Here is a 20,739-nt window from a genome sequence, read left to right as displayed (position 1 = left end):
CGGGTAGTCGTGGCCGAGTGGTTAAGGCGATGGACTTGAAATCCATTGGGGTTTCCCCGCGCAGGTTCGAATCCTGCCGACTACAGTTTTGGCCGGGCGCGGTGGCTCACGCCTGTAATCCCAGCACTTTGGGAGGCCGAGGCGGGCGGATCACAAGGTCAGGAGATCGAGACCACGGTGAAACCCCGTCTCTACTAAAAATACAAAAAATGAGCCGGGCGCAGTGGCGGGCGCCTGTAGTCCCAGCTACTCGGGAGGCTGGGGCAGGAGAATGGCGTGAACCCAGGAGGCGGAGCTTGCAGTGAGCCAGGATCGTGCCACTGCACTCCAGCTTGGGCGACAGAGCAAGACTCTGTCTCAAAAAAAAAAAAAGAAAGCTCACCCACCCGTGGTCAGAAGGTACTAGAAAAACACATGGCCATATTTCAGTATTTCACATGGTTTTATTACAAAACAAGCCACAAAACAGTTTTAGAAAAGTTTTGCTACATACCAATTAGGAGATCACATAAAATGAGAAGCGTAACAGTTTCCATGCACTCAGCCTAGTGCTTACTGCCAGTGCATTTCACAGCTGAAACATCACTGCTTTAAAACACAGAATCATGCTACCCCTTCATAAGCAGAGGGGGAGGAGGTCAAACAGTATGTTTTTGCCAAACATTGCTTTATCTGAACTCTATCTAGTATAAAGGACTGGCTGCCGCAGGCAATAACACAGAGAGGGAAAAGGAACAAAGGAAGAAAACGATGCTGGCAGACAAGATTTAACAAACCTGTCCACTTCCAACATGTCTAAAGTTTATAAACAAAGCTCACTTGGGGACACTCAATTTCCAAAATGCTGTGACCTCCACATATGTTATCTGATTTACGCTGAAAACAAACCTACTAAATTCTACCCCTCAACTACTGAACCTGCTATTTATTCATGGGGTCCTTTTAGCCCATATAAGAGTATATTTATACTCAGAAATAGAAAAGAAAAAAACTTTTGCTTCAAGTAGACTAAGAAGCTGGACCTTAAAACTACTTTCTTTCTCGTGGGAGCTGAGTATTCAACTCAGAAATAGATGTATAACTCCAGTATTCTGACCTGACACCAATCTCCATAATGCATGGCTCAATAACTTTATGATGTCTCACTTAACACTAAAGGCCAAATTATTTTTATCAACCATCAGCTGATATTGAGTAAGCAAGTCTTTTGAAGCTTTCAAAAGTAATGGATGGTGGCCAGGTGTGGTGGCTCACACCTATAATCTGAGTTCTTTGGGAGGCTGTGAGGCAGGAGGATCACTTGAGCCCAGGAGGTCCAGGCTGCAGTGAGCCATGATCAGGCCACTGCACTCCAGCCTGGATGACAGAGTGAAACACTGTTTCTAAAAATAAAAATTAAAGAATAATGGATGGCATTATTCTGCCATAGGGAAGACCACCTGAAATACTGTTACACACAGTAGGTCAAGACCACTTCAAAAGCCTTATGAAAACAGCACAACTCAGGCAAGGCTTTTATTCCACAAAGAAAATGCAGTACATTTTTTAGTTCCTTTAACAAAAAACTCAGATTTACTCCAGAGCCTATGCACTTAGTCACCAATCTATACTGCATCCCCACCCTATTTTTTCCATTTGGTTCAATTTTATACATTTAAAACTAACTGCTTTGGTCAAATACATACCATCTTTGGTTCACATTAAAATATTATGGTTTAAAATTGGCCAGAAGTTAAGAAATATCAACAAAATAGGAAGTTTGAAATACAATTTAGGAATGAGAATGGTTTCAGAGCTTGTTTCACTGAAGATAATAATTTATCTCATATTGAACTACATTAACAATGTTCTGGCCAGGTGCAGTGGCTCACACCTGTAATCCCAGCACTTTAGGAGGCCGAGGCAGGAGGATCACTTGAGCCCAGGAGTTTGAGACCAGCCTGGGCAACATAGCCAGGCCCTGTACATATAAAAAAATTAAAAATTAGCCAGGCGTGGTAGCACAACCCTGTAGTCCTAGCTACTTGGGAAGCTAACACGGGAGGATTGCTTAAGCCCAGGGGTTCAAAGTTATGATGAACTATGATCACACCACTGCACTCTAGCCTGGGTAAGAGAGTGAGACCCTGTCTTTTAAAAATTAAAAACAAGCAATGCCCTAATGTGGAATTCCCAAGTGTCTGCCAATTGACAAGAAGATTTCCATTTGACAATCTTAGTGTCCTCGTTTCCCTTTATCAGGATAATACCATATGGATTCTAAATATGTTTAATGTAACACATTCTCGAGAGATCTTGCTGAATAAGAAATCAGCTTATTATAATGGCCAATTAATGTAGCAATAGTAATCTATCAGATAATTTATTTAAAAGAAAAGAAAGACAGAGATAAATGGGTAGATTTTCACAATGTAAACACCAAAAGAGGACATCTTTTCCGTGAGTCAGGGAATATTTAAGGAGATCTCACAAGTTCCCATTTTCATTAGATCCACATCACATATTTTGTGCTTTCTTTGAATAGCCAAAGAATTTTCTTTGGGAACATATGAGAGTAAAACCAGAGCTAAGGAGCTATAAGAATTTGGAATGGCTTCTTGAAATCATGCTGCTCCAAGTATGTCGTAATCACTCATAAATAACTCCCAAACCAAGAATTTCTGAGGGCAAAAGCACACCAGCGTGTACAGGAAAGGCAGAGGAAGGGATGGAAGGGAGAGAAAGAGGGAACAGTGTGGATTTCCTGTTTTATACCAGGACAACTAGGCCAAACTCAGTTTAAATGAATAGCTCCAAAGCAGTGCAGTCAGAAAAAGTTCTCAGTGTGACACAGACTTCAGGGAAACAACATGTCCTGAAAGAAACATGATTCCCCTCAAGCCACTAAGGATTTTCTCATCAAGTGTTTTCACCTCTGCATTAGATTTGGACACACGAAGAGGACAGCACTTACTCAGGTAAAAATAGTTCTCTTAGTCTCTTCCTCTAGTCACTAATTTTTAACTTAAAAATACAATTGACTGATCTAGCTTATAAAAGTTACCGACAGAAATAAGCTAAGTTCTCTCTTCTTTTGAATGCTGGCAGCAATTCACCATATAAATTGGATGGAAGAATTCTCCCAGGGACACTGGAAATAGTATCTTTTTGTCAAATGGAAGGAGGTACGCCCTAAAATTTGGGTGGGACACTCAATTTTCTTTTATTATTTGAGATGGAGTTTCACTCTTGTTGCCGAGGCTGGAGTGCAATGGCGTAATATTGGTTTACTGCAACCTCCACCTCCCAGGTTCAAGTGAATCTCCTGCCTCAGCCTCCTGAATAGGTGGGATTATAGGCCTGCACCACCATGCCTGGCTAATTCTGCATATTTTTTAGTAGAGGCAAGGTTTCAGTATGTTGACCAGGCTGATCTCGAACTCCTGACCTCAGGTGATCCACCTACCTCAGCCTCCCAAAAGTGCTGGGATTACAGGCGTGACCCACCACGCCCACCCAACAATCAATTTTCTAGGCTCTTTTATCTGAGGAATCTCTGGCCAGCAACTCATAACCTCTAAATCAATGTTTCTATGCCAAGCTTCTTTCATTAAAAATCTCTCTCTCTCTCTCTAGATTCTTTTTGTATCTCTTCATGTTAAGTACATGGAAACTCATCCTATTACAGGGTCTGATCATGCAAGCACACAAGGCTTCATTCAAAGGGCAACAGCAAGAAGAAAGAGAAAGCAAGTTTGCAAGGGTACAAAACACACAGCGCTTAAGATTAGACTAACGCCGGCCCATTCCAAAAGAGCTGCGAGGCACCTGGACTGAAAACCAAATGAAAAAACTAAAACAAGGACAAGGAAATAAAACTTGGTCAGTGGTGAAACTGGACTTCCAGCCCCCTCTGGAGAGGAACTGCTAAAATAATCCCTCTCCAGGAAGACCTCGGAATAGTTAGAATAGAATAGGTAGCTTCCTCTCCACGGAGTATGCCTACAGGTCTAACCTAGTGACTTCCCAAATTAAATACACTGCACTGATATCACGCACACACACACACACACATACACACACACACACACAGCCAGCTGGATGGGCCCCTCCCTCCCAAAGAACATCCACAGGAATATGAGTGACATAAAGGCCTCTGACTACCCTCCAATAAGGTAGAGAAACTGAGTCACAGTCTCCTTCTCTCAAGTCTTCCCTCCCTCCCTCCCACGGCACTGTGCTCCATCACACATCAGAGGTCCGTATGTTTTCATCATCAAGGTTGAACATAAATGGCTTCTCTTTGGGGTGCTGGGGCTCCGATCTGTGCCTTATCCTGGAGCTGGGCAGCACCCCAGCAGTGCTGCCCTCCCCAGGACGAGGCGTGAACAAAGAGTCCTCTGAAGCCTCCCCAGCTGGAAGCAGCTTCTCCCCAGTCTGGGGGACAGGTGTCCAGGGCTGCCAGGAGGAGGCTACAGAGGGGGCTTTGCAGAGGGCTTTCTTTTCCTCCAATGGTGGCCGCCCCCTGCACAGGATAGAGTTGGGCCCACTTGAAAGGCTGGAAATTCCAGGTCGGGTCAAAGAAATGGATCTAGAAAAGGACGTTTCCTATAAAATTAAAAGGAAGAAAAAGACACAACAAAGTCAGGGCTTTTCAGACAATGTTTATCACAGAGTCCCAGGAAGAGTACCCAACCAGGATCACCACCTCGTAGGTCCAGGGACGCTTGCCTACAAAAATGAAAAACGGTCAACGGGATTCACTCCAGATATGTCAAGGTCAGCCTGGCAGTGAGACTTGCAGGACATATCAGAAACTCTATTTCTCGGCCGGGCGCGGTGGCTCATGCCTGAAATCCCAGCACTTTGGGAGCCTGAGGCGGACGGATCACCTGAGGTCAGGAGTTTGAGACCAGCCTGGCCAACATGGTGAAACCCCATTTCTACTAAAAACACAAAAAAATTAGCCAGGCGTGGTGGCATGCACCTGTAATCCCAGCTACTTGGGAGGCTGAGGCAGGAGAATTGCTTGAACCCAGGAGGCAGAGGTTGCAGTAAGCTGAGATCATGCCGCTGCACTCCAGTCTGGGCGACAGAGTGAGACTCCGTCTCAAAAAAAAAAAAAAAAAAAAAATCCATTTCTCTATCCAACCCTACCTCATCTCCTCCCACAACCAAAAAGAGAAAAATAAAAATGTGTACCCAAATTAGTAAAATGAGAAAAACAAGCAAGAGAGCCTGAGGCTTCAGCTGCATCTCAGGACAGGGATGCTTGCCTACATCACCAAATAAAACATGCCTGCCCGAGGGGAGTTCATCTCTGAGTTGACACTGTGCAACAGAAAGGAACTGACTTACTCTGGGGTGGCACTTGAGGGCCTGGACAGCTGCCCCAATCTCCTTAATCCAGCTGTGCATGTCTTCTGGACTGTCCGCCTGCAAAACATCCAAGGCTCTTACCAAGAAATTTTAGGCACTGTGATTTCAGCTTCCAAGTCTCTGACTCAATATTAAGTTTATAAAATTACACCATTAGGGGTGGAAAGCATCTCAGAAATCATCTAGTCCAGTAGCTTTCACACTTTTAAGGACATGTTTTCCCTGTATTATCTTATTTGACACCCAATAAATAAAACCGCTCAAAGTGGAGCTGCTCTGAAATGGGGTACAGGCTGTGGGGAAGGGGAAAGTTTAAGACCCCATTCCCCTGCTAAAGTCCGTCACTCCCTCCGGAAAACAAATGATCCAGTCTAGCCTCCTAGTTTTACAAAAAAGGAAAATGAGGCCCAGAAAGCCAAAGCCCAAGGTTTATGGCTGATAGAGAGTCGAGTTCTCCTCACTCTCAACATAGCTGCCTTTCTACTGTAACTATCGGAACAGAATAATCCCACTTTCAATTCCAGCCCTATTAAAGCCAAATCCTACTGTAAATCCTCCAAGATATGTATTGCCTTCAGAAATGGGGCTTTTCGCAGAATATAAGCTACTGGGTCTGTTTTGAAATTTACAAGGAACTCAAACAACTCAACAACAACAAAACCCTAAATCATCCCATTAAGAAGTGGAGGCCAAGCGCGGTGGCTCATGCCTGTAATCCCAGCACTTGGGAGGCCGAGGAGGGCAGACTACCTGAGCTCAGGAGTTCGCAATCAGCCTGGGCAACACGGTGAAACTCCGTCCCTAATAAATGACAAAAAATTAGCCGGGAGTGGTGGCGTGCGCCTATAGTCCCAGCTATTCAGGAGGCTGAGGCAGGAGAATTGCTTGAATGCGGGAGACGGAGGTTGCAGTGAGCTGAGATCACGCCACTGCATTCCAGTCTGGGCGACAGAGCAAGACTCCGTCTCAAAAAAAAAAAAAAAAAAAAAAAAAAGTGAGCAAAGGACATGAATAGTTTTCAAAACAAGACATACAAGTGGCCAAAAAGCATCTGAAAAAATGTTCAATATCCCAAATCATTGGAGAAATGCAAATTAAAATCATGATGAGATATCATCTCATACCAGTCAGAATAGCTATTATTAAGACAAAAAATAGATTCTGGCAAGGATGTGGGGAAAAGGACCGCTTATACACTGCTGATAGGCATGTAAATTAGTGCAACCTTTATGGAAAGGAGTAGAGAGATTTCTCAAAGAACTAAAAATAGAACTACCATTCAGTTCAGCAATCCCACTAGTGGGTGTCTCTCCAAAGGAAAAGAAATCATTATATCTTCACACGTGCCCCCAAGCCTAAAATAAAACTTTAAATTTTTTTTAAGAAAATCATTATATCAAAAAGATACCTGCACCCGTATGTTTATTGCAGCACTATTCACAATAGCAAGGTCATGGACCCAACCTAAGTGTCCATCAACAGAGGACTGGATAAAGAAAATGTGGTGTACATATGTATAATGGAATACTACTTATCTATAAAAATGAATGAAATCATGTCTTTTGCAGAAATATGGATGAAACTATTATCTTAAGTGAAACAACTCAGACACAGAAAGTCAAATGCCACCTATTCTCACTTATAACTGGGAGCTAAATAATGTGAACACATGGACATAGAGTGTGAAGTAATTGTCACTGCAGACATGGGAGGGTGGGAGGGTGGGAGGTGGGTGACGGATGAGAAATTACTTGATGGGTACAATGCACAATACTCAGGTGATGGTTACAGCGAAAGTCCAGACTTCACCAATAGGCAATATATTCACGTAACAAAACCGCACTTGTACCCCTTAAATTTATACAAAAAAAAGAGTTGTGACTTTGCTATTGTGAATAAAACTTTAAAAAATTTTTAAAGAATCGTGGGACTTGGAGCACCAAGCTTTACAATATGTGAAGGATGAAGCCGTTAATCTTAAGTATTTCCTCCCAGAAACAACCTGTAAACCCCAGAAGGGGGCAGCAGCGGCTCTATGAAAAAAGGGAGGAAACTCCAACGGCCTCGCTACTGCAGGTGGAGCCTGTCCGTGCCCTCCAGCTTTATAGGGGTTGAGTTCAAGTGAACAGAGCAAACGCTGGCTGAGGACCCCACCCCGTGTTACGCGCTGCATCAGGTGCCAGACACAGAGATGCGACCAGGTGGAATCTCCAGAAATATGCCTGTTAGCCTTCCTCTGTCTCCAGCATCATCCCCTAACAGTCCCACCAAAATACACACTCGTGCATTGGTGTGCACGTGCAGATGTCTGTGCCACCACCACACAATAGCCCCCAAAGGTCTCCACATCCCCCTTCATCCTCCCCATCCCCAAAGTGACTCCTTCTCTTTGCATTCTATCAGGAAAAGACATGACCAGTAAAACAAAAATTCTCAAACCTGCATCCCTATCCCGTCCTGTCATCCCAAAACAAACCCTCCTTTGTTAGATGTGTGCAGGAGACACCTACAAGGGAAACCGTTCATGTCCTGGTGCACAAGGGCAAAAAGGGCATAGTGACATGAGGGCAAAAAGGGTATAGTGACAAGTGCCCAAAGCGAACATCTCTCTAACGTGTGCTCTACCTGCAAACTTACTAGCACTCCCTCCCCGCTTGACTTTTTCCAGTTACTTGACAATCTGGTGGTTTCCCAAGAAAAAGACAAACCCATCCTTGGTCCAAAAAGATCACCAGGATAAGGACTCCAAGAAGCTTCCAGAAGGTTCATTACAAATATCAGGGCTGGCCTGTTCCACAAGCTTAATTATTGAGGGAATTAAATGACCTCAATTAGGAAAAGCTGTTGAAATAGGGCCGGACGCATAGAATGGGCTCTGTAAGTAGCAGATACTATTGTTGTTTTCATTGTTATTGTATGATATGAGAGAAACAAATGAAGCCTTAAAAACCACCATTTACAGACAAGCGCATTGCCCTCTCCATAACATCTTTTCTCGGTTTCCTCATCCTCAAACTGCAGATAATTCCTACCTCAAAGATCAAATCATCAAGATCAAATAAGATCATGTATTTGGAGGTGGAAAAAAAGGTTATTTTGAATTTGAATGAGATGGACGTGATCGTCCATTAGGAGAAAAGCATTTATTAGAGATTTTCCTCCTAGGGAAACAAAAGATGATTTGGTAGGAGGCATATGAACTGAGGGAGAAACAGTCTCCTGTGTCACATAGGAGATCTGACATTTTCATTAAACAGTCAGGAACATCCCCAGGATGACAATCTGATAATCAGTTTCCAGGAGTGTTAAGCTATCTGCACGATCTTTCCAGCAGTCTAGTGAAATGCTCCCCACCATGTCAAATGCTGCCCCCACAGGCCACAGGCCACCTGCCTGACTGCACTTTGAAGTACTGCCTCCCCACAAACTCCTTCTCCAGGAACTGTCGCACAGCAAGCCCAGGTGTCTTCACCCAGCCTCTGCTTAGCAAGAAATCACAGAATCACAGAAAACTAGGAATATCTTGATTTAGATGGGCCCTCAAGTGCAAGAATCAAAATACCAACTATTATTCTTGGATGACTACCTAACACAATTTGTTATTTTTTCCCTGTTTTCCTTTTTGCAAGTAATAAGGACTCGTTAAAGATAACATAGAAAATAAATGTACAAAAATAAAAAATTGAAGTCGGCTGGATGCTGTGGTTCAAGCCTGTAATCCCACAACTTTAGAAGGCTAACGTTTAGAATGTGGGAAGATGGCTTAAGTCCAGGAGTTCGAGACCAGCATGGGCAACAGAGCAAGACCTCTTCTCCCTAAACTTTGCCAAAAAAAAAAAAAGGAAATAAGAAAAAAATTAAAATTGCTTTAAAACCTCACAAAATTCTAAAATAACAACTGAGAGCAAATCCAGTCTTTTTGCTATTCATTTTTCTTTGTTTTCCAAAATACAAAGATACATTATATCTTGATTTTTTTTTCAGTTAATAATAGAAGGATTTTTCCATGTTATCAGGTGTCTTTGTAAACATTTTCAGGGGATCCAAGTAGATAGACTATGGTTCACTCACCTAGTCCTCTACAACAGTGGTCCTCAACCTTTTCAGCATAGGGATCGGTTTTGTGAAAGACAATTTTCCATGAATGGGGAGGGGGATGACGGGTGGTTTCAGGATGAAACTGTTCCACCTCAGATCATCAGGCATTATATTCTCATAGGAAGCGCACAACCTAGATCCCTCACATGCACAATTCACAAGAGGGTTCACAGTCCTGTGAGAATTTAATGCCGCTGCTGATCCGACAGGAGGCGGAACTCAGGCGATAATGTTTGCTCTCCTACTGCTCACCTCCTGCTGTGCGGTCGGGTTCCTAATAGGCCATGGATCAGTACCGGCCCACAGCCCAGGGGTTGGGGATCCCTGCTCTAAAATATATTTTGAATATTCCCTATTCTCCTCTTATATAAATAATGCTGCTACTCACATCTTTGGGGATAAAGCTTTTTCCATATTTAGGAATATTTAGGAATCCTCAGCTCCCGAGGCAATTACTAAATTAAAGAATTCACACCCTTTTAAATCTCTTGTTACATCTGGCCAGAGGGATTTCTGGCCAATAATATATATTTCATTTGCCAATATTTTTGTTACATGCCCCCTTGCTAGAATTAAATATTATAATTTTTAAAATCTGTGCTAATATGATAGGTAAAATAATTAAATCTCTTTCTTAAAACATTTAGTAATTAGTGAAGATGGAAATTGTTTACTAGTTATATTTCTTCCCTAATTCTCTAATTCCTTCTTAAGAACATTTTGTGGTCAGATAACCTACATAATAACTCAGCCATGAAGATAAACGCTACCCCCTAGTAAATGTTATTTTAAAATACTGCTCAAAAAGAAAATCAGATATTGCAATTAATTCCATATGAGAAGAAACAATATTATTTTATTGAGATAATTACAACCTTTTTTTATTTTTAAATTTTTTTTGGAGCAGCGTATCCTGGCCTCAAGCCATCCTCCTGCCTCAGCCTCCCAAAGTGCTGGGATTACAGGCATGAGCCGCCAGGCCTGGCCTATAAATCTCTCCTAGTAGTTTCAAGAACTGGGATTCATGAGAAACAAAAACTCAACGAAACTTCAAAATTATATGCAAAAATTATGGTTATGTACATATCTATTTTTATGGAAAGCCTGTGCTTAGCTTTTATCAAAATCTTAAAACCACATCACAAAGTAGCTTCATGAACCAGAGGTTTTAAAAAAAAAAAAAAAAAACCATAGCTGAAGTCTACACACCCATGATGAATTACCATGAGACTAAAAACATGCTTTAAACTCAGTAAAACAAAAAAGGAAGCGCCAAGGTCATAGCTTCATCTCTTCCTGGTGTGCTTATGTGTGTGCACCTGTTTCTGGAGCTTGGTTCAAAAGAAAAAGTAGGGTTTCTGTCCTTGAGGGCAGTTTTTGAGATGAGTGGGACAGAGGGTATTAAAATGAGTCGTTGCAGCCTATAGTTTTATTGCAGTTCAGTGAGATTCTATTGACCATCTAACATAAACCCAGCACTATAATAGATACAATGGTTTGAAGCAATGAATTCTAGAGGCCATAAAGGCTTCCATATCTACCTCTGGTTACTGCCATTGCTGCTATTCAAAATTTTTAGGCAACTCCTCCTTCATTCTATTCTCCACCTCTGCAGCCCTCCTTTCCCAAGAATTAATCCTATCTCTGACACAGCCCTGCCGCATATGGTTGTGTAGATTGCACACTACATAGTTCTAGGTGACATCATTCACCCCGTAGTCTAAATTAAACGGTAGTATCTAAAGAGCTCTAATGCAACACTCTGCAACTCACTTGAGTCCACATATTGCTACCCTTGTCCTGACATAGCACCCTAGTTCCAACAATGGGGCTTATGCCAAGCTAAGCCCAGTTTGCACCACATTTCTCATTTCGAATAATTAATTTCCCTTTTGATAAACTGCCTAATTCCCTTGACCTTCTATGAATGGGAAATGGGGAAATGGTGACCTCTGCTTGCCTGGTATCTCAAGAATTGAAATGTGATTTTGAACTTTTGCCCAGAACTGAGAACTGTTTACCTGCTGACAAGCTTGCTGAAATCACTGGCCTTTCTACCTGCTTAGACACCTGGTTACTTCCAGATCTTGGATTTTTGGTCACCATGATCCATTTGCCAAGACACCCAGTTACCCCAAGTTGGTCTTTCCCAAGAGTCAGACTTTCCTGGTTGTCTGTGATCACACCCTCTACATCATGGGTTCTGAATCAGGCTGCTCTTATTTTTGTCTTTTCTTTTGGTTTACTTTTGTTTGTTTTTAGAGACAGGGGTCTCACTGGGTTGCCCAGGCTGGTGTCGAACTCCTGGGATCTAACAATCCTTCCATTTTAGCCTCCCAAAGTGCCGGGATTAGAGGTGTGAGCCACTGCTCCAGGCCTGGACCAGGCTGCTCGTAAACAACCCAAGTTGGCAAGTCTTGCTCCAGCACCTGGTGCTTCCTAGTTGGTTCCATAATTCACTGGATTTATTATGATCTTGCACAAATAATTTACCTTCAAAGCCTTCATTTTCCTGTGTGTAAACTGGAGATAATTTCAGAGACGGCTGAGATTTAAGTGATAAAATTATACTACTTATAGTACTTATACTACTACAGTACTTATACTACAAAGTGATAAACTTTAACTTATACTACCTGTAAGTTGCTTAGCGCTATGCCTGGGACATCTAGGTGTCCAAAAAATGGTAGCTTTTTGTTAACAGACAAGACTACTACAGTGTGAGAAATCACAGGGTACAAATTATACATAAATGTGACATCTGAGTTAAACAGTTAAACGACCAATACCTAAGTGGTTAGAATCTAACCCAAGTCTTTCTCTTCTGCCTAGGGAGTCTTCTCCACCACGATCTGCCTGCTCTTTGGTCTAGCTCTCTTAGATACTCAAGATGAACGTTCTTTCTGGCAGATTTACTGAGCATAACCTTGGGGAGCAGGTCAGAAGGAGACTTTGGCACGGTGGGTAAAGCTGCCAGCACCTTAGGACCAAACTCTACCAGTAGTCATGTTCTTTCACCTGTTGTGTGAAACACAATTTTTATTTATTTATTTATTTATTTTATTTTATTTATTTTTTTTTTTGAGACAGAGTCTCACTCTGTTTCCCAGGCTGGAGTGCAGTGGTATGATCTCGGCTCACTGCAATCTCTGCCTCCCGGGTTCCAGCAATTCTCCTGCCTCAGCCTACCGAGCAGCTGGGATTACAGGTGTGCACCACCACACCCAGCTAATTTTTGTATTTTTAGTAGAGACAGGGTTTCACTATGTTGGCCAGGCTGATTTCAAACTCCTAACCTCGGGTGTTCTGCCCGCCTTGGCCTCCCGAAGTCCCAGGATTACAGGGCGTGAGCCACCGTGCCTGGCCTAAAACACAATTCTTACTTAGAACAAATGACTGACATACAAATTGTCAGTTAAACTTATTCAGAGTTAGGTATTTGGTAGATTTTTATCCCCAAAATGAGTAAGTTTTGAGCTTTCAAAGCAAAAACTAGAATTTCAAAAAAACTTCCAGCTACCTCCATGAGCTTAATAGTTTTCTACACTCAAAGACTGTTAATGGTATTAGTGGTGATACCTTAATGATGTGATTTTGGATAGTACATAATAAAATGTGTCAACACTTTGAATATCTGCATACCTCAGTGAGACCATTACTTTCCAAATGACCAGTACATGCTGCTAAAAACCATGCATGGATAAAAAGTATCTATTCAAAGTGCAAAAGTGACCAATGGATTTTAACGTAAGAGTATAAAAATTTCTTGATATGGCTTCAGATTCTACATTGCACCTAAACGTTAAGAAATTAACATTTGTCAAGTTTTGGTATAGAATCAAAGAATATCCACAATTATCTTAAAAGGCTATTAAAATATTCCTTTTTTTCCAAATACACATCTGTGTGAGGCCAGATTTTCTCCATATTCTGCAATCAAAACAACATATGGCCACAGATAGAATGCAGAAGCAGATAGGAGAATCCTGTTGTCTTCTATTATGCCAGCCATTAAAGATAGATGTGCAAAACTGTAAAAACAATACTATTCTTGCTATTTTTTAGAAATACCTTTTTTCACGAAATCTGTTTTGTGAACTTATAATGAGTTTACAATTGCCTTTTTTTTTTTTTTTTTTTGAGACAGGGTCTTTGAAAGGTCTTGATCTGTCACCCAGGCCAGAGTGCAGTGGCGAGATCATAGCTCACTGCACCCTCAAACTCCGGTGCTCAAATGATCCTCCTGCCTCAGCCTCCCGTGTAGCTGGGACTACAGGTGCATCCCATGGTGCCCAGTTTTATAGTTGCTATTTTTAATGAATTGATAAATATTTTAAATGATTTTTAATCTATAATCTTCTCTTCCCATTGTTTTTGAGTTAGGTGCTGTGAACAGATTTGTCCTCCCTCTCGTTTATTTATTCTGTGTCACACTAGTGTTCTCTTATCCCGGAAATGTGGGAAGTGGAAGGCAATGGAAGATGGGGTGATTAGAATCTTCTGGTAACTGTGCGTACACTCATGTAGACTATCTTTGAAACATTTTTTGATTGGGTTTCGTGTTTCCCAAATTGCTGTCTTCAGTCCAAAGCTCTCTCCTGAACTCAACCAGCACAATCATTCACTTAACAAATATTTATTTAGTGTCAGCAACACGCCAAGCAGTGTGTATCCACAATGGTCTCCATAACACGTCTCCTTGGATGTCCAGCAGGCACTGTAAACTCTGAACCACCCATGCTAACCTTGTGTTTCCTCCCATGCTCCTGTCACAGTGACTGGTGCCATGAGCCACCCTAAGGCTCAGGCCAAACATCCGGGTATTCTCCTCACCTGTCCTCTCTCCCTTCATCCAACCAACTCTCAAGTGCCAGAAAATATACCTTTTTAACATCTCTCAAATTTTCCACTTTTCTCCATCTACCCTCATTCAGGCTTCCTTTATCCCTCACTAAATTATTAACAAAAGCCTTCAAACTGTTCTCTCTCATCCTATCTTAGCCTTTTTTCCTCTGTCCCCCACACTGCACAGGGCCAGGCAATCCTTGACAGTGTGTCATTAAAAGGGCTGGGGTTGAAGATCATCATCTCCGTTTCACAGATGAGGAAAAGAGGCTCTGGAAGTTAAATAACTTGCCCAAGCGATATTTTTTAATGGCAAGGCAGGTCAGATCACACCCTCTGTTTAACCTCTAAGGGCATTAATTCTTTTTTTTTTTTTTTTTTTAAGACAGCGTCTCACTGTGTCGCCCAGGCTGGAGTGCAATGGTGTGATCTCGGCTCACTGCAACCTCCGCCTCCCGGGTTCAAGCGATTCTCCTGCCTCAGCCTCCCGAGTAGCTGGGAATATAGGCACCCGCCACCACGCCCAGCTAATTTTTATATTTTTAATAGAGAAGGGGTTTCACCATGTTGGCCAGGATGGTCTTGATCTGTTGACCTCATGATCCACCCGCCTGGGCCTCCCAAAGTGCTGGGATTACAGGCGTGAGCCACCGCGCCCGGCCTCTAAGGGCATTAATTCTAACGATAAAATACAAGCTCTTCAGTAAGGCATATGAGGGTCCTCCGTGCCTAACTGTCCAGCCTCCTTTTTGCCCTATGCTCCTTTTATTACCAGGCTTTAAAAAAATACCTGCTATTTCCTTTGCCTGGGCCACTTTTCCCCCCAACAGACTGAGCTTAGCTGTATCTTTCTTCAGGAACCCTCCCCGACTGCCTAAGACTGAGTGAGGAGCCCTGCTTATGGTTCACGTTTCAGTCTAATGGCAGAAGAACTTATCACACCTTTTTTATTTTGTATTCCCCTACCTGCTTCAGGGAGGACCTGTAATACATTTCCATTACTGTCACATTCTGCATTTCCTGCTGGGGTCACTTGACCTCCTAAATTTTTTTCTCAATTTGCATACATTAGATCAACTCTTTGTGCTGTACAGTTCTTCATCACATGCCCACCATTACAGTGTCATACGGAATCGTTTCACTGTCTGCAAACTCCCTTGTGCTCCATCTCCCCCAACACTCCCTCCCCTGCACCATGCCACAGTTTAACTGCCTATGGACTTGATGAGCTCTCTCTCTCTCTCTCTCTCTCTCTCTCTCTCTCAGGTTCAGGATCTGTTCTGTTTAACCTGGTGTCCCCCGCCTGAGACAAAAATGCCCAGCCCTCTGAGGATGCTCTACAAATATCTGTTGAATGTCAGAACTACAAACTTGTGGTGCATCTACAGGTTAAACCTTGTCCCTGAGTGGCAGTGGTGCTGGTGAATTAGTCGCTCTGATGCCCATGGCAGCCCTTTCCACAGCTCCAGTTCGCTCCCAGGCCCCCACTCTGTTGTCTCCTCCTGGATGGCATGTGCTTGTCCAAATGGATGTAGCTCCGAGAGCACTAAGTCACTCAAACGCCTGCCGGGCTCGGGAGGAAGGAATCGTGACAGGAATTGCTGCCCAAGAAATGGGAAAGGGGACCAGCCCCTCGGGGAAGGGAGGCTGCGTAACAGGGAGCGACACTCGCAGCAGAGAAGAAAGGGCGGCGGGAGCTCGAAAAGCTTTAGTTGGGAAACCCCACCTAAAACCAACCTGCTTACTTGTCAGTGTTTTATTTCTGTTCTTTTTTTCTTTTTTTTGAGACAGTCTCACTCTGTCACCCAGGCTGGAGTGCAGTGGTATGATCTCGGCTCACTGCAATCTCTGCCTCCCGGGTTCAAGCAGTTCTCCTGCCTCAGCCTCCTGAGTAGATGGGAATACAGAAGCCACCACGTCCAGCTATTTTTTTTGTATTTTTAGTAAGGACAGGGTTTCATCATGTTGACCAGGCTGGTCTCAAACTCCTGACCTCAAGTGATCCGCCCACCTCAGGCTCCCAAAGTGCTGGGATTCCAGGTGTTGAGTCACCACGCCTAGCCTTAAATGTCAGTTTTAATACTAAAAGTCCAGCATCACCACGAGGCTGTGAATCAAGGCACTCTCTGTGTACTGCTAGGCAGGCTGGGTTAGGACTTGGCCCTGAAAGTCTAGTTAGTCCCTCCTTGGAAATCTGCCTTTCTAGTTCCTATGACTTTAGAAGGAGTTGGGAGAACTCCAGAGCTGTGGGTGGAGGGGAGAAGCTCCCGATAAGTGAACCATCAGAGCCTGAACAATGGCTTCCTCTGTGCAGCTGGCTCTGCACCTGGTGCCTGCACAGGGCCCTCTGTGCTTTTGTCCTTCCGCACACAGTGATGTCCACACACAGACGAGACTTATAAATACCCTCCAAAGGAGAAGTGAAATCACTGACCAGTTCTCCTTTTCTCTGCTTAGCTGGAGCCCAGCAGCTGAGAGCAACTGGTACACACTCACATTCCTCAGTAGAGCGGCGCAACCCGCTTTCATTATTTTATGGTTGGGAAGTTTTTGGCAAACATCCTGTTTAGGATGAAATGGGACTCAGACTGACTCTCAGGGGCTAAATTTACTGCCTAGAAACTTCAAGCAAATGAAAAGAGAAAGCGAAGGAAAGGACAGGGCCTATGAGTGCACCATTCACAGAAACGGAACGCTGGAGTCTTCTGGAAGGGAGCATTTTACCTGTACGTAGAAGGTCCTGGAGCTTGTTATTATTTCAAACAGGTTGTCCCTCATTAGGAGATCACTAGACAGAGAAAGAGAAAGAATGTTATGGCTTGCTGACATACACACAGAGGACTCGATATGTCCTATTAAGACCCCAGTGCCCTCTACCATAAAAAAGGAAGATGGGTGGGGGGTGGTTCCAAGCCATTCTTCCTTCAGCTCCTGCCTTGAAAAACACTCCAGGGGTTGCCTCTAGCTTCATTTCCCAGAGGGTCTCAGGAGGCTTTGCCATCCAGATGGACCCTCCCCAGGCCCCTCTCCCACCAGCAGTTCTAACAAGCTCCTTTCCCTCCAAAACCTCCTGCCTAATATCCAACCCCCCCACCACCATCTCCTACAGTTTCCTTCTTTCCTGCCTCCCTCCTTCCCTCTAAGGTGTATGAGGTGCTTTGTGGGAAGTACTGTTTCGGGTGCTTTTTTGCAGATTATTTCATCTAATCTCCACAACAGCCCTGGGGGGCACTTAAGACTTCCCCCATTTTACAGATAAGGAAACCCAGACCCACACTCAGAGTCAGAGCTTAAATGACTCCTCCAAGTTACCAGAGATTTGGAACCCAGGTCTGACTCCAGAGTCTCTGCTTTATTTATTTATTTATTTTTTTGAGACAGAGTCTCGCTCTGTTGCCCAGGCTGGAGTACAGCGGTGCAATCATGGCTCACTGGGACTACAGGCACATGCCACCACTCCTGGCTAATTTTTGTGTTTGTCATAGAGACATGGTGTTTCCATGTTGCTCAGGCTGGTCTTGAACTCCTGAGTTCAAGCAATCTGCCTGCCTCAGCTTCCCAAAGTCCTGGGATTACAGGCATGAGCCACCGAACCCGGTGAGCTTGTGCTTTTAATTACTCCACTGCCATTGGCCTCTCCTAAGGAAGCCAACTCTCCACTCCCTATACTGTCTCCTCCATCCACACTGCAGCCCCATCAACTTCACTCAGCTCCTGCTCCTTGCCTCACTGTGTGGGGCCCAGGAGACAAAGAGCTAAGGAGGAGGAAAGCAAGGGGAGAGGAGATGACTTCAGAGCACTCCTTCAGGGGACACTGCTGGGTGTGGGTTTTGGAAAAGAAATCCTGACTTCTGCAAGGAAGAGGGCAGGGAGTAGCTGATGCTCAGTGACAAACCTCAAAGCAGCCCAAGTTATTTCCCATTGTTAAATGCCTGCCACATATGTCCCCAGCCACTGTGGGGAGTACATAAGGAGTAAAAGATCTAATTCCTACCCAATGAAAGAACATAAGGGCCAGGTGTGGTGGCTTACGCCTGTAATCCCAGCATTTGGGAGGCCAACGTGGGCAAATCACTTGAGTTCTAGGCCAGCCTGGGCAACATGGTGAACCTTGTCTCTACAAAAAAAATACAAAACTGAGTTGGGTGTGGTGGCACACATCTATAGTCCCAACTACTTAGGAGGCTGAGGTGAGGAGGATCACCAGAGCCTGGGAGGCAGAGGCTGCAGTGAACTGAGATTGCACCACTGCACTGCACTCCAGCCTGGGGGACAGAGCAAGACTTTATCTCAAAAAAAAAAAAAAAAAAAAAGAACATAAGGAAGCAAAACTGTAGCATCAGATGCTAGATTGTGTGTTACATGCCAAGATTTGGAAAGGACTGATCACAGGTGGGGTCGGCTTCATGAATGAGAAAGCCTGCAAGAAAATGGCAGGGGTTCGGCCAGTGCCACAGGTACCTGGGCAAAGGAGTGCATGAGACCAGAGAGCCATGAGCAAGAACAACAGCACAGGGGCCAGACAGACCTTGAGTGAATCCTGACTACACGTAGGGAAGAGATGTTTGAAAATGTTGTAAAAACCTTGGGGAGCCTTTGTGACCCCAAGTATAAAACAGAGATAAATGAGAGGACCCCCTTGATCAGGCTGGTCACTACAAAGACCAGTTAGTTATAAAGTACAGAAGGCATCCGGCATAATGTGTGTCACAGAATAGTCACTTGAAGCACATTTCACCAACTATGATTACTTTCTGAGTTTCTGAATAAAAAATGCTTCTTTCTGGCTAAAATGTCTTAACCTTTCAAATTCTACTCATGCATAGCCAGTAAAGTTACATAAACAACTACCCAGGAGGTGAAAGAAAAGCAGGTGGGAAATCCCCACTCCTTTCACATCTACTTCTCAGGGTGGGAACGGCGGGAGGGGGCGAGGGATAAAAGACTATGCATTGGGCACCGGGGACACTGCTGTGGACGGGTGCACCACAATCTCAGAAATCACCACTGAAGAACTTTTCCATGCAACCAAACACCACCTGTTCCCCAAAAACTACTGAAATTTTCAGAAATTTAAAATATGTGTGTGTATGTGTATGTATATGTGTGTGTGTGTGTGTGTGTGTGTATATATATATTTTTTTTTTTGAGATAGAGTTTCACTCTTGTTGCCCGGGCTGGAGTGCAATGGTACGATCTCGGCTCACTGCAACCTCTGCCTCTCAGGTTCAAGCGATTCTCCTGCCTCAGCTTCCCGAGTAGCCGGGATGACAGGCGTCCACCACCACAACTGGCTGGCTTTTTGTATTTTTAGTAGAGACGAGGTTTTGCTATGTTGGCCAGGCTTGTCTCGATCTCCTGGCCTCAGATGATCCACCCACCTGGGCCTCCCAAAGTGCTGGGATGGTGGCTGTGAGCCACAAGGCCTGGCCTAAAAAGATATATATATATTTTTTTAAAACAGCACCAGGCTACATGGAGCCTTTCAACTCAATTCAATTCACCTGGACAAATATTCATTAATTATCAAGATGTCCTAAACCCCTGGACTGGGTTCCAGGGAAGCCAAGCAGTTTAACAGGCATGGAAGCTGCGGAGCCCCAAGGACCTCCTTCCCTGCTAGTCCCTGACTGCTTTAACTCAGTTTAGTGTGACTCTGGCAGAGTCAGAGAATTAGGGAAAGTTCAAGGCACTTTTAGGATTTAACCCTAAGTTTCTTATGGTTCTCTAAGCTTCCCCCGTGTGCCCAGGTGGTCTCACATCTGCAAGGGCCCTCCACGGTCAGGTACAATCAAGGATCTCATCATGCCCAATCTTTCCTCTGCCTACTTCTTGGAGCCATACTTCTGGAATTTCCATGTAGAGCTACTTTCCTGAATTATAAATAGTCACTGGGAACCTCCCCAGTCTTCTGTACTCTGCAACTGCCATTTGCAAGACTTAGGAGAATGCTTCTGTCTCTGCCTCCTTGGGTCACACAGCACGTTGTTTTCATGCAAGACTGTTTGTGCCTTCATGGGAGAAGAGTCGGCCTGCTGTGAACAGCTTTCCTGATGATATCTGAGGGTTCTGCTTGCACAAGCCGTGAGATGGAGGGACACAAACACCCAGTCTCTAAAGACTGCAGATTGGTGGCCAGAAAGAGGGTTTCTGGGTGCCCCAATACCCTTGGGGTCTCTAAAGATTAGTTCTATAGGCATCTGTATTTGGCGTTGGACCTGGGAGATCCCTTGCCAAGTCCCAAACTCATCCTATGTAATGCGACACCTGGAAGGTAACTATTTCCTAGAGGACAGAGGAATCCCTTTAAAATACCTGTTCTTCTTTCCCAGTGGGAGTAACACAGAGATGCTATGAATCACCTGTGTTAATGGGACATCAGGGTCAAAAGGAGGAGAAAAAGCATAAGAAGGTCAGGGAAGAGGCACTGGTACAGTG

The 20,739-nt window shown here is 44.0% G+C and overlaps 1 protein-coding gene and 1 non-coding gene across 19 annotated transcripts in view; one reads left to right on the top strand and one right to left on the bottom strand.

The window, feature by feature from the left end:
• Window positions 1-3: 3 nt before the first annotated feature.
• TRNAS-UGA (transfer RNA serine (anticodon UGA)) lies at window positions 4-85 on the top strand. Its single transcript has one exon. It is a non-coding gene; the product is annotated as a tRNA-Ser (tRNA).
• A 338-nt stretch (window positions 86-423) lies between these two features.
• The window catches only part of PLEKHA2 (pleckstrin homology domain containing A2), a 91,954-nt gene continuing 71,638 nt past the window's right edge, over window positions 424-20,739 (bottom strand). For all 18 annotated transcript variants that reach the window (XM_045398165.2, XM_073998657.1, XM_073998661.1 and 15 more), the window contains 3 exons: window positions 17,026-17,089; window positions 5,338-5,415; window positions 424-4,587 (listed from right to left, as the gene is read on the bottom strand). In XM_045398165.2, the coding sequence (XP_045254100.1) occupies window positions 4,225-4,587; window positions 5,338-5,415; window positions 17,026-17,089 (505 nt within the window). In that variant the 3' untranslated portion in view covers window positions 424-4,224. The remainder of the gene's footprint in view (window positions 4,588-5,337; window positions 5,416-17,025; window positions 17,090-20,739) is intronic.

The sequence above is a fragment of the Macaca fascicularis genome, chromosome 8, assembly GCF_037993035.2.
Source record: "Macaca fascicularis isolate 582-1 chromosome 8, T2T-MFA8v1.1".
Classification (NCBI taxonomy): domain Eukaryota; kingdom Metazoa; phylum Chordata; class Mammalia; order Primates; family Cercopithecidae; genus Macaca; species Macaca fascicularis.
This window is presented reverse-complemented; position numbering and strand designations above follow the sequence as displayed.